This window comes from Apodemus sylvaticus, chromosome 7 (genome assembly GCF_947179515.1).
Source record: "Apodemus sylvaticus chromosome 7, mApoSyl1.1, whole genome shotgun sequence".
Classification (NCBI taxonomy): Eukaryota; Metazoa; Chordata; class Mammalia; order Rodentia; family Muridae; genus Apodemus; species Apodemus sylvaticus.
In genome coordinates, this window is record NC_067478.1 from 80150974 (window position 1) to 80166462 (window position 15489).

At 43.5% G+C, this 15489-nt stretch overlaps 2 protein-coding genes across 5 annotated transcripts in view; one reads left to right on the forward strand and one right to left on the reverse strand.

Annotated features, from left to right (window-relative positions):
• The first annotated feature begins 7433 nt into the window (after window positions 1-7433).
• Window positions 7434-8276, forward strand: Cldn25 (claudin 25). Its single transcript, XM_052189488.1, has one exon. It carries the CDS (start codon window positions 7434-7436, stop codon window positions 8124-8126), a length of 693 nt encoding a protein of 230 aa, XP_052045448.1. The 3' UTR covers window positions 8127-8276.
• Window positions 8277-13021: 4745 nt separating this feature from the next.
• The window catches only part of Usp28 (ubiquitin specific peptidase 28), a 54416-nt gene continuing 51948 nt past the window's right edge, over window positions 13022-15489 (reverse strand). For all 4 annotated transcript variants that reach the window (XM_052188405.1, XM_052188402.1, XM_052188403.1 and 1 more), the window contains one exon: window positions 13022-14169. In XM_052188405.1, coding sequence (XP_052044365.1) covers window positions 13994-14169 — 176 coding nt within the window. In that variant the 3' untranslated portion in view covers window positions 13022-13993. The remainder of the gene's footprint in view (window positions 14170-15489) is intronic.

Consider the following 15489-nt stretch of genomic DNA (forward strand, 5'->3'; position numbering starts at 1 on the left):
GAACTCAGAAATCCTCCTGGCTCTGCCTCCCAAGTGCTGGGATTAAAGTCGGGCGCCACCACTGCCCGGCTATCCAAAGCTTTTTAAAACTATTTCACTATTGAAGGTCAGGAGAGTGTTATGTGCAGATGAGGTCACTCGTTCACTTTGCAAAACAGATTGACCCGAAGACAGCCACTGGTTCCACAATGTGTTATTACCAAGGTGGCACTCTGTGGGAGAGGGTGCATGCTGAAAGAGCATCTTGTCCTCTTTATACACTTTTTGTTATTTAGCCAAATGGGATGCTGTTAGCACGGTAATATCATAAAGTATAAAATTAACAGAGACAAGGCTGCAGATACGGGTGATTAAATCAGTAGGGATTTAGAACAGATGTTATCTGACTCCCCTTTAGCTTCCAATAGCAGGCAATAAAACCAACAAACAAGATGAAGTTTATACAAATGTCATCTTTTCTCTTGTCTTGGTTAACTGATGATCTCAAGCAAAATTCTTGCACTAAGAGCTTGACCTTTTGTGACCTTTAACATTCTTTAACTAAGAGACAACTTAGTAATTAAGAGAACTAGCCTTGTGGAGGACCTGGGTTCCAGTCCTACGTGAGGCAGCTCACAAACACCTGTAATTTCCTGTAATGTCAATTCTAGGGAATCCAATATCTTCATTTGACTTCTGAGAGTTCCTGTACATATATGATGCACACATATATATATACACTGAGACACAGACACATAAAAAGAAATACTAAAAATAATAAAATTGGGGCTGGAGACATGGCTCAGTGGTTAAGAGCACTGACTGCTCTTCCAAAGGTCCTGAGTTCAAATCCCTGCAACCACATGGTGGCTCACAACCATCTGTAATGAGATCCAATGCCCTCTTCTGGTGTGTCTGAAGACAGCTACAGTGTACTTAGATATAATAATAAATAAGTCTTTAAAAAATAATAATAAAACTGCCTCATTATTGATATGTATTGCATACTTGGAGATATTTACACTGCATAGTATGATTCTCTTTTTCTAAAAGAATAAAGTAGAGGTACAGGCCATACATCATCGCATACAACTTTTAATCCAAGCTTTCAGCACTGAGGAGACAAAAACAGGTAAGTTTGAGGTGAGCCTGGTCTACTAGTGAGTTCCAAGCCTGAAGGGCTACAAAGACCTTGTCTCAAAAACTGAAATGTGTTTATGTATGTGTGTCTGTGGTATGTGTGGTATGTGGTGCATGCGTGTGTGTGTGTGTGTGTGTGTGTGTGTGTGTGTGTGTGTGTGTGTGTGTGTATGTGTGTGTGTGTGTGTGTGTGTGTGTGTATGTGTGTGTGTGTGTGTGTGTGTTGTTCTCTGGGTGGACTTTAATGGCATAGGCTGTTTCTCCAGTCCTTTTCTCTGCTTTCTGTTGTTCTGCAATAAACATGTACTGCTTTGATGAAAGCATCTTTCATTCTTTAAAAGGTGTCTTGTAAGACGGGACCTTAATTAGATCCTGACTCCCAAGGTCTATTGCAACATTGTGTCTCTAAAACAATCAAGCTAACAGAGGATCCTAATAGGGGTAGGCCTGGTAGTTTCTGTTCCGTGGGGAAAGAGAAAGAACCTCTGGGGTGAGAAAACAAGTGTTCTAAGGTGGCCAGATGTCCTTGGAAAGCATCTCTGACTGGAGCCCCCTCAGCCTTACTTTGAATATTAAATGTTGCTAACAATAAATTCCCAATGACTAAAAATAACTCACAGGTGAAATTTCTGAAAACCTGCACTGTGTCTTCATTGAGAAATACTATGTGGCAAGTTCTGTACTAGGTCTGGAGACCCCAACATGTGAATTAAAATGATCACAAAACAACACAGTAATTATTTTCAAAATAAGTGATGGATGGAAAAGACAGAGTGGGGAAGATTCTTTAGGGGAAATTACAAAATTACAAGTAATTTTGGGGGGAGATCCTACAAATAACCAGCCCCAAAGCTTAATTATATCTTGGGAAAATGCAAAGACCCAACAAGAAATGTGGGGCTGGAGAGATGGTTCAGCAGTTAAGAACACTGGCTGCTTTTCCAAAGAACCTTCATTCAATTCCCAGCACTCGCATTGCAGCTTACAACTGTCTGCAACTCCAATCCCAGGGGATCTGACGCTCTCTTCTTGTTCTGTGGGCACTACACTCATACACATAAAAATAAATAAGTAGGCTTCCTCAAAGGCAGAGGCCTGGTCTCTATAGCTTGTGACCAGCCTGAATTATATGAGCTACAGGTCAACCAAGGACCACTTAATGGGATTATGCTTCCCCCAGTCAAAAAAAGAAAAAAAGAAAAAAAGAATAGTTTTGAAGAATATTAAATATTTATTTGTCTTTTTTTTATCTTTTTGTTTATTTGTTTGTCTTGTTTTTCAAGACAGGGTTTCTCTGTGTAACTCTGGCTGTCCTGGAAGTCACGCTGTAGATCAGGGTAGCCATAAACTCAGAGATTCAACTGGTTCTGCCTCCTGACTGCTGGGATTAAAGGGGTGCACACCACCACTCAGATAAGCATTTCTTTAAGAGTTTGTGTTAACATTTGTGTTTCTCCTTTTTTTTTAATGCTTATTTTTGTAGTCCCTTTAGAGAACTTTCTTTTTAAAGATTTATTCATTTATTTTATGTATATGAGTACACTGTAGCTGTCTTCAGACACCAGAAGAGGGCATTGGATCCCATTACAGATGGTTGTGAGCCACCATGTGGTTGCTGGGATTTGAGCTCAGGACCTATGGAAGAGCAGTCAGTGCTCTTAACCACTGAGCCATCTCTCCAGCCCCTATGTTTCACCTTTTGAGAACTCTCTGCTTAGTTCTGATTCCCATTTTTAACTCTGCTTTTGTGATGGCTTGTATATGCTCGTCCCAGGGAGTGGCACTATTAGAAGGTGTGGCCTTGTGGGAGGAAGTGTGTCACTGTGGGGATGGGCTTGGAGATCTTCCTCCTAGAAGCCTGAGCATGCCCTGCCCTGGCTTCCTTTGGATAAGGATGTAGAACCCTCAGCTCCTCCTGCACCATACCTGCCTGGATGCCGCCATGCTTCTGCCTTGATGACAATGGACTGAACCTCTGAACCTGTAAGCCAGCCCCAATTAAATGTTGTCTATTATAAAACTTGCAGCGGGGCGGTGGTGGTGCATGCTTGTAATCCCAGCACTCTGGGAGGCAGAGGCAGGCAGATTTCTGAGTTCAAGGCAAGCCTGGTCTACAGAGTCAGTTCCAGGACAGCCAGGGCTATACAGAGAAACCCTGTCTCCAAAAAACCAAATCCAAAAAACAAAAAACAAAAAACAAAAAAAAACCTTGCATTGGTCATGGGATCTGTTCACAGCAGTAAAATCCTGACTAAGATGGCTTTCTTGATGCCAAGTTTTCTGGTTCTTTATATGTGTTACATGCCTAACCCTCTATCAGATGTACCTAATATAATGGTGTCCTTTATAAATAAGTAAACTTTTAATTTAATTAAATAAATAAGATGGAGAATGATAGAAGACAACTCTGAACACTGGACATTAACTTCTGGACTCTACACATACACATGCACATTTTTGCACATGCTATACACACATACCCAGAAGCATGAAAAGAGAACATGGTGGCCAGACCTTTATGACTTCAGTGCAATGAATGCCAGGTTTCTTGTGTTCTGCCATAAAGATAAGCTCTTAGTCACATGCTGTGGCTGGGAACAAAAACCTGAAGTGATCAAGTCCAAGTCACTTAACTGGAGGTTACTTCTGTCCCCTACCAGCCAGGAGACCTCGGTAATTTCCCTAAAGTGCTCCACACAGCGTCAGAATGAAAATTCAGTGCCAAGCACCAACCCAAAGCCTGGCATTTAGCCATGATCAGAAAGTGCAAATCACTTCCTTTCCCATCAGATCCTGTGGCTTCGAAGCAGCCACAGACAGAATGGAAGCTGGTATGATTGACAGCTATTGGCAGCTGACTTTGGATCAGCAGAGGGAGCACTTCTCTCTAGGAATGTTCTGGCTCTAGGCAAGGCAGTAGGAAAATTCACTTGAATTGAGGAATAGTAATTTTAAAATGTATGGGCTTTCTGGTCACAAAATATCAAATGACAAACTTATCAAATGTGTAAAGAAATGAGTAAGAAAATTAAAAACCAACACAAACCTAACATTAATATAACAACAATTAACATTTTGTTTAAAGCAAAACACAGACATGGAAGGGGTTAAAAATTATTTCACATGTATTGTTGGGAACAAGCAAAAGAAACTTAATCTAAGTACTACCATGTTGTTTTCAGAAAATAAATTCAAAGTCCCAGGCCCTAGGGAGGCTGGGGACTTCCTATAGCTCAACAGCTTCTGTTGTAAACAGTCGTCTGAGTCCAGACATCTCAGGGACAACTTGTAAGGAGACAGCTGTCTGAGTGCAGCCATCTCAAGGACACTTCTCCATCTTGCTGGCAAGATCCAACAAGTTCATGTTCCCAGCCTAAGAACAAACTCCTATCCCACTTTGCCAAATGTTTTCTAAATTGTCTGTTAACTGGTAAAGGATATAGAAACTGCTGTTATCTAAACCAAGGTGCATAAGTTGTAAAAATGTGAAACCAATTCCCTGTTATGCCCTAACTAACTGCATGCAGCTGATCCACTCCTTTGTCCCCATATCACTCTGAGTCCTGGACCTAATGTCTAGGGGAATGAATTAGGGACCTTAAAGCCAGGTATTGTAATTTTAATTTTTTTGAAAGCCTACTTCTAATGATGGTTCTTAAAACACTTTAGCCTCCCTTCTAGCCCACCACCCACCAGAGGTAGTGGGGAGAAAAAAGGATCTGGGAGAAGTAGACCTGTTTAGAAAGGTTCTTTGGAGCAAATTCCATCTGCATTGTCAAGAAATCAGCAGTTCAGCCGGGCGGTGGTGGCACACGCCTGTAATCCCAGCACTCTGGGAGGCAGAGGCAAGCGGATTTCTGAGTTCGAGGCCAGCGCGGTCTACAGAGTGAGCTCCAGGACAGCCAGGGCTATACAGAGAAACCCTGTCTCGAAAAAACCAAATCCAAAAAACAAAACAAAAAAACAAAAACAAAAACAAAGAAATCAGCAGTTCAGTTCACAGGTAAGCAGCGGCAGCTCAGTCCATTCGCAGACACGTCACGGATACACCAGCAATCCAGGTCAGTAGTGTCAGGATAGCAGCAGCGGTGGCATGACCTAGCAGGAACAGCCAGACCTCCGCTGAATTGAATCAGCAAGGGTCAGCAGGGCTAACAGGAGCACCAGGAAACATTCTCTGCTCTATCTCTCTCAACGAAGCAAAGATCAGCAAAGGCGCAAAACTAAGAAGCTTTCCACAGCTAGCTCTGTCAGCAAGCCTCGAGCCTCCATCACCATCCGTTGAGTCCTATTAATACTCCCTCCAAACATCAGGAGTCCTTCTCAGGCCTTGCCTCACCACCTGTCTTGTCTCAGCACGTGAGGATCTCAATTTTTAAGCTTTCATATCTGAAGTGAGCTTTCTTGTCCGCCCCCCACACCTTGAAGGCCAACAGGATAGGTATTTTCCTTGAATGTATGTCTGTACACCACTTGTATGCCTGGCACTCAAAGGAGTCCAAAAGAGGGTGTCAGATCCTCTGGAACGGGAGTTAGAAACAGTTGTGGACTGCCATGTGGGTGAGGCTCAAACCCTGGTCCTCCAAGAAAGCATCCAGTTAGTGCGCTTAGCCTCTGAGCCACCCCGCCAGCCATAAGAGAGAGCTTTTTAAGGAGAATGAAATTGTATTCTTTATACCCTGCACCATGTGGTCACCTGCTTTCTCAGTTAAGGACTTCAGGCTCCACTCTGCTTCCTGTCTGCTATGAGATAGGACAGCTCCTTCCCCACCCACCCCCCACTTTAGGCCATGAAAATATCTTCTGCAGGCTAATGAGATGGCGCAGCAGTTAAGAACATTTGTTCCTGCACAGGACCCAGGTTTGATTCATAGCACCCACATGGCAGCTCCAACCACCCACAAATTAAGTCCCAGGGGATTTTATTGCCTACTTGGGTGCACCTACATACATGAAGGTAAACACACACACATAAAATAAGTCTTTCAGAAGTTTTTTCTTCTACAAAATCACTTTTTTTCTGATCAAGGCTTCAAGTTCAATATTCAGCACTGTGTTTATCATCACTTTTTTTTAAAGTCAGGGTTTAAGGTAGTGTGAACTTGCACTATGTAGCAGAAAATGACCTTGAGCTTCTAAACCTCAGATCTGTGTCCTGAGTGCTAAGATTATAGGTACGTACCAACACCCCCTTTTATGTGGTTCTAGGTATGTAGCGGAAGGCTTGTACTCCAAAGCTTTCTACCTAGCTACGTTCCCAAGCCCCTACAACATCACTTAAAAGTTGTTCTGTGTATGGGTGTTTTGCCTATATGTGTGTCTGTGCACCATGTGTGTGCCTGGTGCCTATGGAAACCAGAAGAATGTTGGGATTCCCTGGAACTAGAGCTAGAGATGATTGGGAGCCACTATGTAGGTGCTGGAAATTGAATCCAGGCCCTCTGGAAGAGTTGGTGCTCTTGAGGCCGGGCAGTGGTGGCACATGCCTTTAATCCCAGCACTTGGGAGGCAGAGGCAGGCAGATTTCTGAGTTCGAGGCCAGCCTGGTCTACAAAGTTCCAGGACAGCCAGGGCTACACAGAGAAACGCTGTCTCAAACCCCCCCTCAAAAAAAAGTTGTGCTCTTAATTGCTGAGTCATCTCTCCAGCCTCAACATCATTTTTAAGTAACTGTCTTATGTTAACCAAGATGTATAATTATCAACAAGCTTCAATGGATGTTTAAAATAAAACCTTCTACATAGTTACCTAGAACATAGATAAAATTCCTTTAGATAAGTTCCGTGCCAAAGTTTATACATATTTAAATATTTAGTCACATTTATTCAGATGTGTGTGCACATGTATACAAGTCAGTTCTTTCCTTCTACAATGTGAGACCTTGGTCTTGAACTCAGGTTGTCTCACCTTTATCCACTGAGTCTTTTCACTTGCCCCATATATTTAAAAGTATGAAAATGTCCTTGGAATGATCATGCCAAGGTACATTTCCAAAACACCAGTTCTGTAACCTCAAGAGTCAAGGAGTGATTTTTGACTTTATGAATATATTTATCAAGCACAGTGACAACTTACTCTCTGGCTATTGGACTCGTTCATGTTCATGGGACCTTCCTTCAGAATCCCTCCCCACATCTGATCTTGGCCACACCCCTAGGCCTAAACACTGCCAAATTCCTAACACCTGTCTCAGCTGTTGCACTGAAAATTAACACCACAGTTTTCTGCAACTTCCATCCACTCCAACTTCCCAGAAAGTCACCCCAGCTAACCAGTCCCTGAGTTCATTATCCCCTCCTGCAGAGGGCACGACCATGGCCTGTAGCTTCCGTGGGAGAGTCCAGCTTGGAGGTCTGCTCCTCTCTGTCCTTGGCTGGGTGTGCTCCTGTGTCACCACTGTTCTTCCCCAGTGGAAGACTCTCAATCTGGATCTGAATGAAATGGAAACCTGGATCTCGGGTCTCTGGGAGGCATGCGTGAATCAGGAGGAAGCTGGCACTGTATGCAAAGCCTTCGAGTCCTTTTTGTCTCTGCCCCAAGAGCTACAGGTAGCCCGAATTCTCATGGTGGCTTCCCATGGGCTGGGACTGTTGGGACTTCTGCTGTCTGGCTGTGGGTTGGAATGCTTTCGGTTTCACAGGGCCGGAGGAGTTTTCAAGACGTGGCTGTGTCTCCTGGGAGGGACTTTGGAAGCATCAGCTTCAGCCACCACCCTCTTTCCAGTCTCCTGGGTAGCCTATGCCACATTCCAAGACTTCTGGGATGATAGCATCCCTGAGATTGTGCCCCGGTGGGAGTTTGGAGATGCCTTGTTCCTGGGCTGGGCTGCAGGGCTTTTCCTAGCTCTGGGTGGACTTCTCCTCATCTTTTCTGCTTGCCTGGAAAATGAAGATGGAACTTCTCCCTGGATGGCTGAAGCCACAGCCCCACCAGCCTGTGCTCCAGCAGAGGAAGAATTTGATGATTCCTTCCACCTCACAGCAAGACCAGTGAACCAGGTCATCTAGAGCTAGAATCTCCATAATAAAGGAATGTCAGTAGGCTCCCTCCTTTCTCTTCCTTACTCTTCATAGTTCTGTTGGGAAGGAGTGCTCACTATCATGTTTGGCAAAGGTTTGATTATCTTGGTGATCTGAGAACTTCAGTTGAGAATTAAAAATCAGGGCAGTGTCTTACAAACTTGTTTGTCTCATTTGAAACTTTATTTATATAGAAATGCTTTCATTTGAAGGTAATACCTCCTGCTTATAATTTCAATACATAGGAAGCTGAAAGGAATGAGAATTTAAGCTTTAGGGGTGGGGAGGAGGAGGAGATCATGGTGGCTCTCACTCGTAATGTCAACACTCAGGAAGCTGACCCAAGAGAACTGCCTTAAATTCAAAGTTCAGCCTAGGTTACTATGTTGAAATAACAATAACAATGATAATAACTCATAGTATTATTTAAAAACAATCACTTTATTATTAAGGAAGATGCTTTAAGAAGTTGGAGTCACCAGAAATAATCTAGTGGGAAGAGGTATTGTACATCTAGCAAGAAATGTTGATGTGTTGGCAAAGGAAAATTAGTTATTGGCCCACAATAGGCTCTAGCATGATACTCCTCAGGTGTGAGATTTGAATCACTTGTCTCTGCTGCTGTTAGGCCTGGAGTGTTCTAGAAGGGCACTCATTTGTGTCTGCTGCGAATGGTCCCATGTTTCTTCTTCTTCTTTTTTTTTTTTTTTTTTTTTGAGATAGGGTTTCTCTGTATAGCCCTGGATGTCCTGGAACTCACTCTGTAGACCAGGCCTCGAACTCAGAAATCCTCCTGCCTCTGCTTCCCAGAGTGCTGGGATTACAGGCATGCGCCACCACCGCCTGGCTTTTTTTTTAGATTTACTATTAAATGCAATAGTACACTGTAGCTGTCTTCAGACACCCCAGGAGAGGGCATCAGATCTCATTATGGATGGCTGTGAGCCACTGTGTGGCTGCTGGGATTTGAACTCAGGGCCTCTGGAAGAGCAGTCAGTGCTCTTAACCGCTGAGCCAGCTCTCCAGCCTCCCTTGCCCCCCAATGTTTCTTACTGAAGGTAATGGTCTCTGTGAATACTAAGGTCCCTAAACTTTTTGATTTGTCCAGGACTCTGTACTTTCACTACTAAAACTAGCAAATTCAACTACACTGGGACAAGCTGGTTACTCAAGGACAGTTGTGCCTGTTACTATCCAAGTTTGTATGTGCAAAGAATTCTCAGCTCCACAAAAATGTGTGTTATCATATGCAAAAAAAAAAAAAAAAAAAGCACACTGTAAATGTTTTATTACAGAGGATTTCGGCATGTAGAATGCTTGCTTGCTTGCTTAGCATGTGCAAAGTCCTGGGTTCCATCCCCAACACTATGTAGGAGCAGATGTGGTGGTTCATGCTTGTGATCCTAATACTTGGGAGGTAGAAACAAAAGGATCAGAAGTTTGAGGCTGGCCGGGCGGTAGTGGCGCATGCCTGTAATCCCAGCACTCTGGGAGGCAGAGGCAGGCGGATTTCTGAGTTCCAGGCCAGCCTGGTCTACAGAGTGAGTTCCAGGACAGCCAGGGCTACACAGAGAAACCCTGTCTCGGAAAAAAAAAAAAAAAAAACCAACCAAACAAAAAGTTCAAGGCCAGCCCAGGCTACATAAAATCTTATCAAACAGAAAGAGGAGGGAAGTAGGAAGTAGGGGTACAGACAGACACACACAGACACAGAGGGTGTGGGGGATGGGGAGAGGAACTTTATTGTTATTGTATTATTTGGGGCTGGGGAGGTCCAGTACTTGGAGCATCTACCTAGCATGTAAGACCTTAGATTTGATTTCCAACACTACAGAATAAGCACATTGGTCAAAGCAAGCCCAAACCAGCTTCCTTTTGCAAAAAGCCATTTTCCCAGGCTAATAAGATGGTCAGGCTGACTAAAGACACTTGCCACCAAGTTGATGACCTGAGTTTGATCCCCAGAACCAAGACAAAGGTACTAGAGAACTGACTCCACAAAACTGCCCTCTGCACATGCACTGTGGCAATACGCACGCAGCATCCCTTCAACACCAAAATGTACAATAATAATAAAATTAAAAATGTTTAAAAAAGAATTAGGTGGGCCGGGTAGTGGTGGCGTACTCCTGTAATCCCAGCACTCTGGGAGGCAGAGGCAGGTGGATTTCTAAGTTCGAGGCTAGCCTGGTCTACAGAGTAAGTTCCAGGACAGCCAGGGCTATACAGAGAAACCCTGTCTCGAAAAAACCAAAATCTGAAAAAACAAAACAAAACAAAACAAAAAAAAAAAAAAAAAAAGATTTAGTTGTGCTGCGTACTTTGCACCCCAGCACTCCAGGAGAGGCAGATGGGTCTCAGTCAGTTCAAGGCTAGTCAGGGCTACAGAGACCTTGCATTAGAAGACAAAGAAAGAACACTCGTAGCCAGGGAATTGGAGACTGCACAAGTACAACTTCTCAACACTGTTTTCCTTCCTACTGAAAGCTGGGTCCCTGGAGTTGGGTTTCCCTGAAAAGGCCCCTTCCCTTTAATGTGTGCTCATCTGCGAACAAGTACAAACATAGTGGGATAAATATCAGGATGAAAATAATCCTGGTTATTTTCTGTGCACCAAAGCGTATTCTGTTCTCCTCTGGCCAATCTGTGGACTATTTCTATCTAAAAAAAAAAAAAAAAGATTTATTTATTTAATGTATGCCTGTACACTGTCATTGTCTTCAGACACAGCAGAAGAGGGCATCAGATCATCGGATCCCATTACAGATGTTTGTGAGCCACCATGTGGTTGCTGGGAATTGAACTCAGGCCCTCTGGAAGAGCAGTCGGTGCTCTTGGCCTCTGAGCCAGTTCTCCAGCCCTTCAGAAGACTATTTCTGATGACTGTTTTTCTTCAGTTACCCACCTTTCTCAATAGGTTCTGTGAGCCAAGTGTCAGTAAAAAGTGAGGGTCAAATATCCAAGGATCCGTGGTCCACAGAGCACCTGCTTCATGGGACCACCACTCAACCATCCAGTTGTTCATTCGCTCATTTAACAAATATTCACAAGCACTTACCATGTGCTGGGAAGCAAGGGAAAAACAAGGGAAAAACAAGACACAGTTTACTCACGGGACTCAAAGAACACAGACATTAAAGTAAAACCACTCGAATCAATGCACCACCACACAATTCAAGATGATACAGAGGAAGTGAAGTCCTCAGAGTCACAGCTAGACACCTGGAAGAAATGGCAGCTGTTGCAAAGGTAAGGGTGGAGTTCCAGATGAAGAAGAAGAGGCCAAGGCTGATGATGCAGAGTCCAATTAGACCTTGCAGCACCTTCAGGGCCATTATAAAGATGCTGTTGCCTGTCTCAGCATCACAGGAATCCAGTGCATCAAGCATCAGAGCAGAGAACTCAGCCCCTCTGACTGCAGCCTCTTTCATGAGGGCTTGTCCCTATCACACAACTGGCTGGGGCTTAAGAGTTGTGAAGTTCTTGAGAGGTTTGTGTAAGATCTTCATTTTTCAAGAGCAGAAGAGCACATCTAACTGCTCCCTTTGATAACGAGGGGGAATTAGCTCTGACATTAAGGACGCCCTTCTGAATCTCATCTGCTGCTTCACCAGATGGGCTGCACCCAGACTCAGAAAATCCTCCTCTGCACTGTTTAGCTTAACCAGGGATTTTGCAGACACCTGGCTCACCTGTGCCTGCTGGGGGCTCTAGCCCTTCATCTTAATCCCATGCTCACAGGTGTTGGTGGCTTTGGTTTTCTATTCTCCGCAGAGAAATGGACTGTCCTCCCAACTCTCCTTGTGAAGGACACAGAGCTCAGCTGGTAACAGGCTGCTGCTTGGCATGTGTAACAGGAAGAGCAGCCACTCAGCAAAGGCTGGCACGCATGGGGACACTGCTCACCTAAATCACAATTTTTGTCCCTGTCTTGGAGGCCAAGTAAGTGTTGAAAACCGAACTACTTAAATTTTTATTTTATAAGTATCTATTTATTTTATCTGAGTATGCAGTCAGTGTCTTCACACACACCAGAAGAGTGCATCGGATCCCATTACAGATGGCTGTGAGCCGTCATGTGATTTCTGGGAATTAAACTCAGGACCTCTGGAAGAGCAGTCGGTGCTCTTAACCACTGGGCCATCTCTCTAGCCCCCAACTTAAATCTTTAACAAAGACTTTTTCTCACAGGCTTCTAAGCTGATTTAACTGAAAACGTGTGTGTGTGTGTGTGTGTGTGTGTGTTGGGGGGGGGGGGGAGCTGGGAGAGATGGCTCACCAGTTAAGAGCACTGACTGCTCTTCCAGAGTTCAATTCTCAGCAACCACACGGTGGCTCACAAACATCTGTAATGGTATCTGATGCTTTCTGGTGTGTCTGAAGACAGCTACAGTGAACCTATATACATAAAATAAGTAAATCTTTAATATATATATAGTGGTGACCCCAACCACAAAAGTACTACCTTTTAACTGTAATTTTGCTGATATAAATTGTAATATAAATATATGTTTTCTGATGGTCTTAGGTGATTCTTGTGGAAGGGCTATTTGACCACCCAGAGTTAACACACAGGTTGAAAACCACTGGGCTAACTAGAATTTGGTTCCTAGCACACAACAGGTGGCTCACGACTCCAGCAGCTCTGGGGATTCCAATGCTGTCCTCTGTGGGCACTTGCATACATGACATACACATACAAGTACACATAAGTAAAAACAAACATTTGAAAAGAGTCAGGGGAAACAGAGAGAACTGCTCATCCTTCCTTCTTCTTCTCGTCCCTTTTAATAGAAAGGCTGAAATCATATAAATGCTATCAAGTCCACTCATTTCCCAAATGGAAAACATGATTTCAAAAAGGTCATGCTGCACACCAAAGGTAAAACAAATACTTTTATTGCACATTTATAAAATCTGCATAGTTGTATTGTGTTCTTCCCTCCCATGATTCGTCCATTAATCCTTAAAATTTGGTTAAAACATGAGTTCCCAATTAGATGTTCTTTAAAAAGCAGCTTCTCTCTACATATACACAGATAGATGTTCTTTTTTATACAAATTCACATCCTTTATTTTCAGAGAAAGAGAGAGAGAGAGAAAGATAGAGAGATCAAAATTCTATTAGGCCAGGTAACCTTAGACACCTGCTTCTGAAAATTTTCACAATTTTGCTTAAATGATTATTAATTATTAAACTGTTCCTAGTATGGATTCACACCAGCACTGGGCTGAAAGCCCAGGATGCTTTCTTTTCGTTTACTCAAGACTGAATGTGAGGTTTTCTGGTTTATCTAAAATATAAACAGACCAAAGGAGAGGCAGTTTTCCCTTGGCTTCATGGCAGCCTTCCACCCCGCCCGTGCGGAAAGAGGACTCATCAGCACCCTTTTGGTTACTGTCAAGAGCCAGGCAAGACCCCTATTACTAATCTCTGGCTGCTAAGGACTTTTAAATGCCACCTGAACTTGACCAAATAACTAGAAACTGCTTCTCCAGCTCAGTTCTGATGAGTCACCTTTCTGGTGCCTGAAGGGTACTTTAAAAGTGGTATGAGGCTTAGGACAAACCCAAGTATTATGGGAGATTTACAAAGGCAATTCAGGCCTTCTGGGATAATTCAAAACCTTAATGCACTGGTTCCTGCCTTCTTCAGTGAAATAGCTCTCATGATTCTATACCTACAATGTGCAGCTTTATCCTTAATGTCCTAAGCACACATCACAAGAGGGGCGGGCAAGGGTCTGAGTCTTGCTCAGACACCCACTCCCTCTCTCCGGGGGATCTGCAACAGCAGACTGCCATGTAGCAGGCAGGTGACCAGACCAGAGGAGTCCTGAGTGTCCAGGAGCAGCTTATTTCACTGTTACTGTTGAAACTCCTTGAATGGACTCCATGACAGCTGCAAACCGGCTGCAAAGATCATAGGGAGAATTCGGTCGAATAGTTGGAGGCTCCTTTAGGACGATGATTTCTGCAGAAGGATCTAGAAGCCTGGGTAGGAACTCCCCTAAGCACAGCTGCAGATTTTCTGTAGAGGAAAAATGGACTGTCATACATTACTGCTAAACAAGGCCATAGCGATGTGGGAGGGCCTTCAGGAGTCAACTCAACAGCATTCATCCCACTGCAGCTAAGAAGATGCCTTTGCAACTTGCCCTTCCACTCTAGGTGAGAAGCCCACACAGGACTGCATAGCTGAGTCTATGTCCATGTCTGCATATGTTGGGGAAAGAGTTGTCACGTCAGCAGTAAAGGGTATTTGAACCCGCTCAAAAGCAAACACATAACCAGGAGGCCTTCAGCTCTGGTTCAATATACATGAAGTCACTGTCAAACAGCGCCAAGTTTTCCTTTCTTATAGAAACATTACTAATTTAACTACAGAAAAGACTTTTAAACATTTTTCCACCATTATCTGATGCTCATAAGCATCAAAATAGTGTATCTTTGGATTGAACTGTAATAAGGTGTTTGGTTTTTAAAAACTGCTATTTGGGTTGCTGATTTTTGTATTTCATTATTTAGAAAAAAAGAAAAAAGAAAAGGTTTGGGATTAGCCCAGAATTTCAACAGTTTCTGAAATGGCCCTCAATTTGTCCTCTAGCATTTAAAACTATGTGTGTATATGACATGGTGTGCTCATCATTGTCATTCATAAAATTAAATATCAGTCCGGTCTGAAAAACCCTGTTTTCAGATGTTTTAAATTCTTAAGTATCAAATATTTATCTAAGATTTAACCTTTTATAAAAAGATAAAGCAACCCAACTCATGAGCATGCAAATTTGTTATCATTTATACACAGAAGATTTCTCTCTAACTTTTTTTGGGGGTGTGTGTTTTTTTTGTTTGTTTTTTGTTTTTTGTTTTTGTTTTTGTTTTTTGAGACAGGGTTTCTCTGTGTAGCCCTGGCTGTCCTGGAACTCACTCTGTAGACCAGGCTGGCCTCGAACTCAGAAATTCACCTGCCTCTGCCTCCCAAGTGCTGGGATTACAGGAGTGTGCCATCACTGCCCAGCTCTCTCTAACTTTTTAAATCTGCAAAGGTTCGCTTGTGTATCTATTTTGATCTGTGACCACTGGGCTGTACAGGTTCTTCGTGAGGAGGAGAAGCGGCCGGGGGAGGAAGGTGCCTGCTGCACCAGCCGACAATGCCCCAGACGCCCCGGGAACGAGGGAAGGAAGGACTAAGCACACGGAGCTGCCCTCGACGGTGCACGCACGCACCCAACACCAGCGAATACAAGCTACAGAAGGACTTAGTTAATATTCTGACATACTGCAACTTCAAACCTCAAGAAAGTTTAGTTAAAGAACCATCAGATAATCATACTCTACATAAATAAAC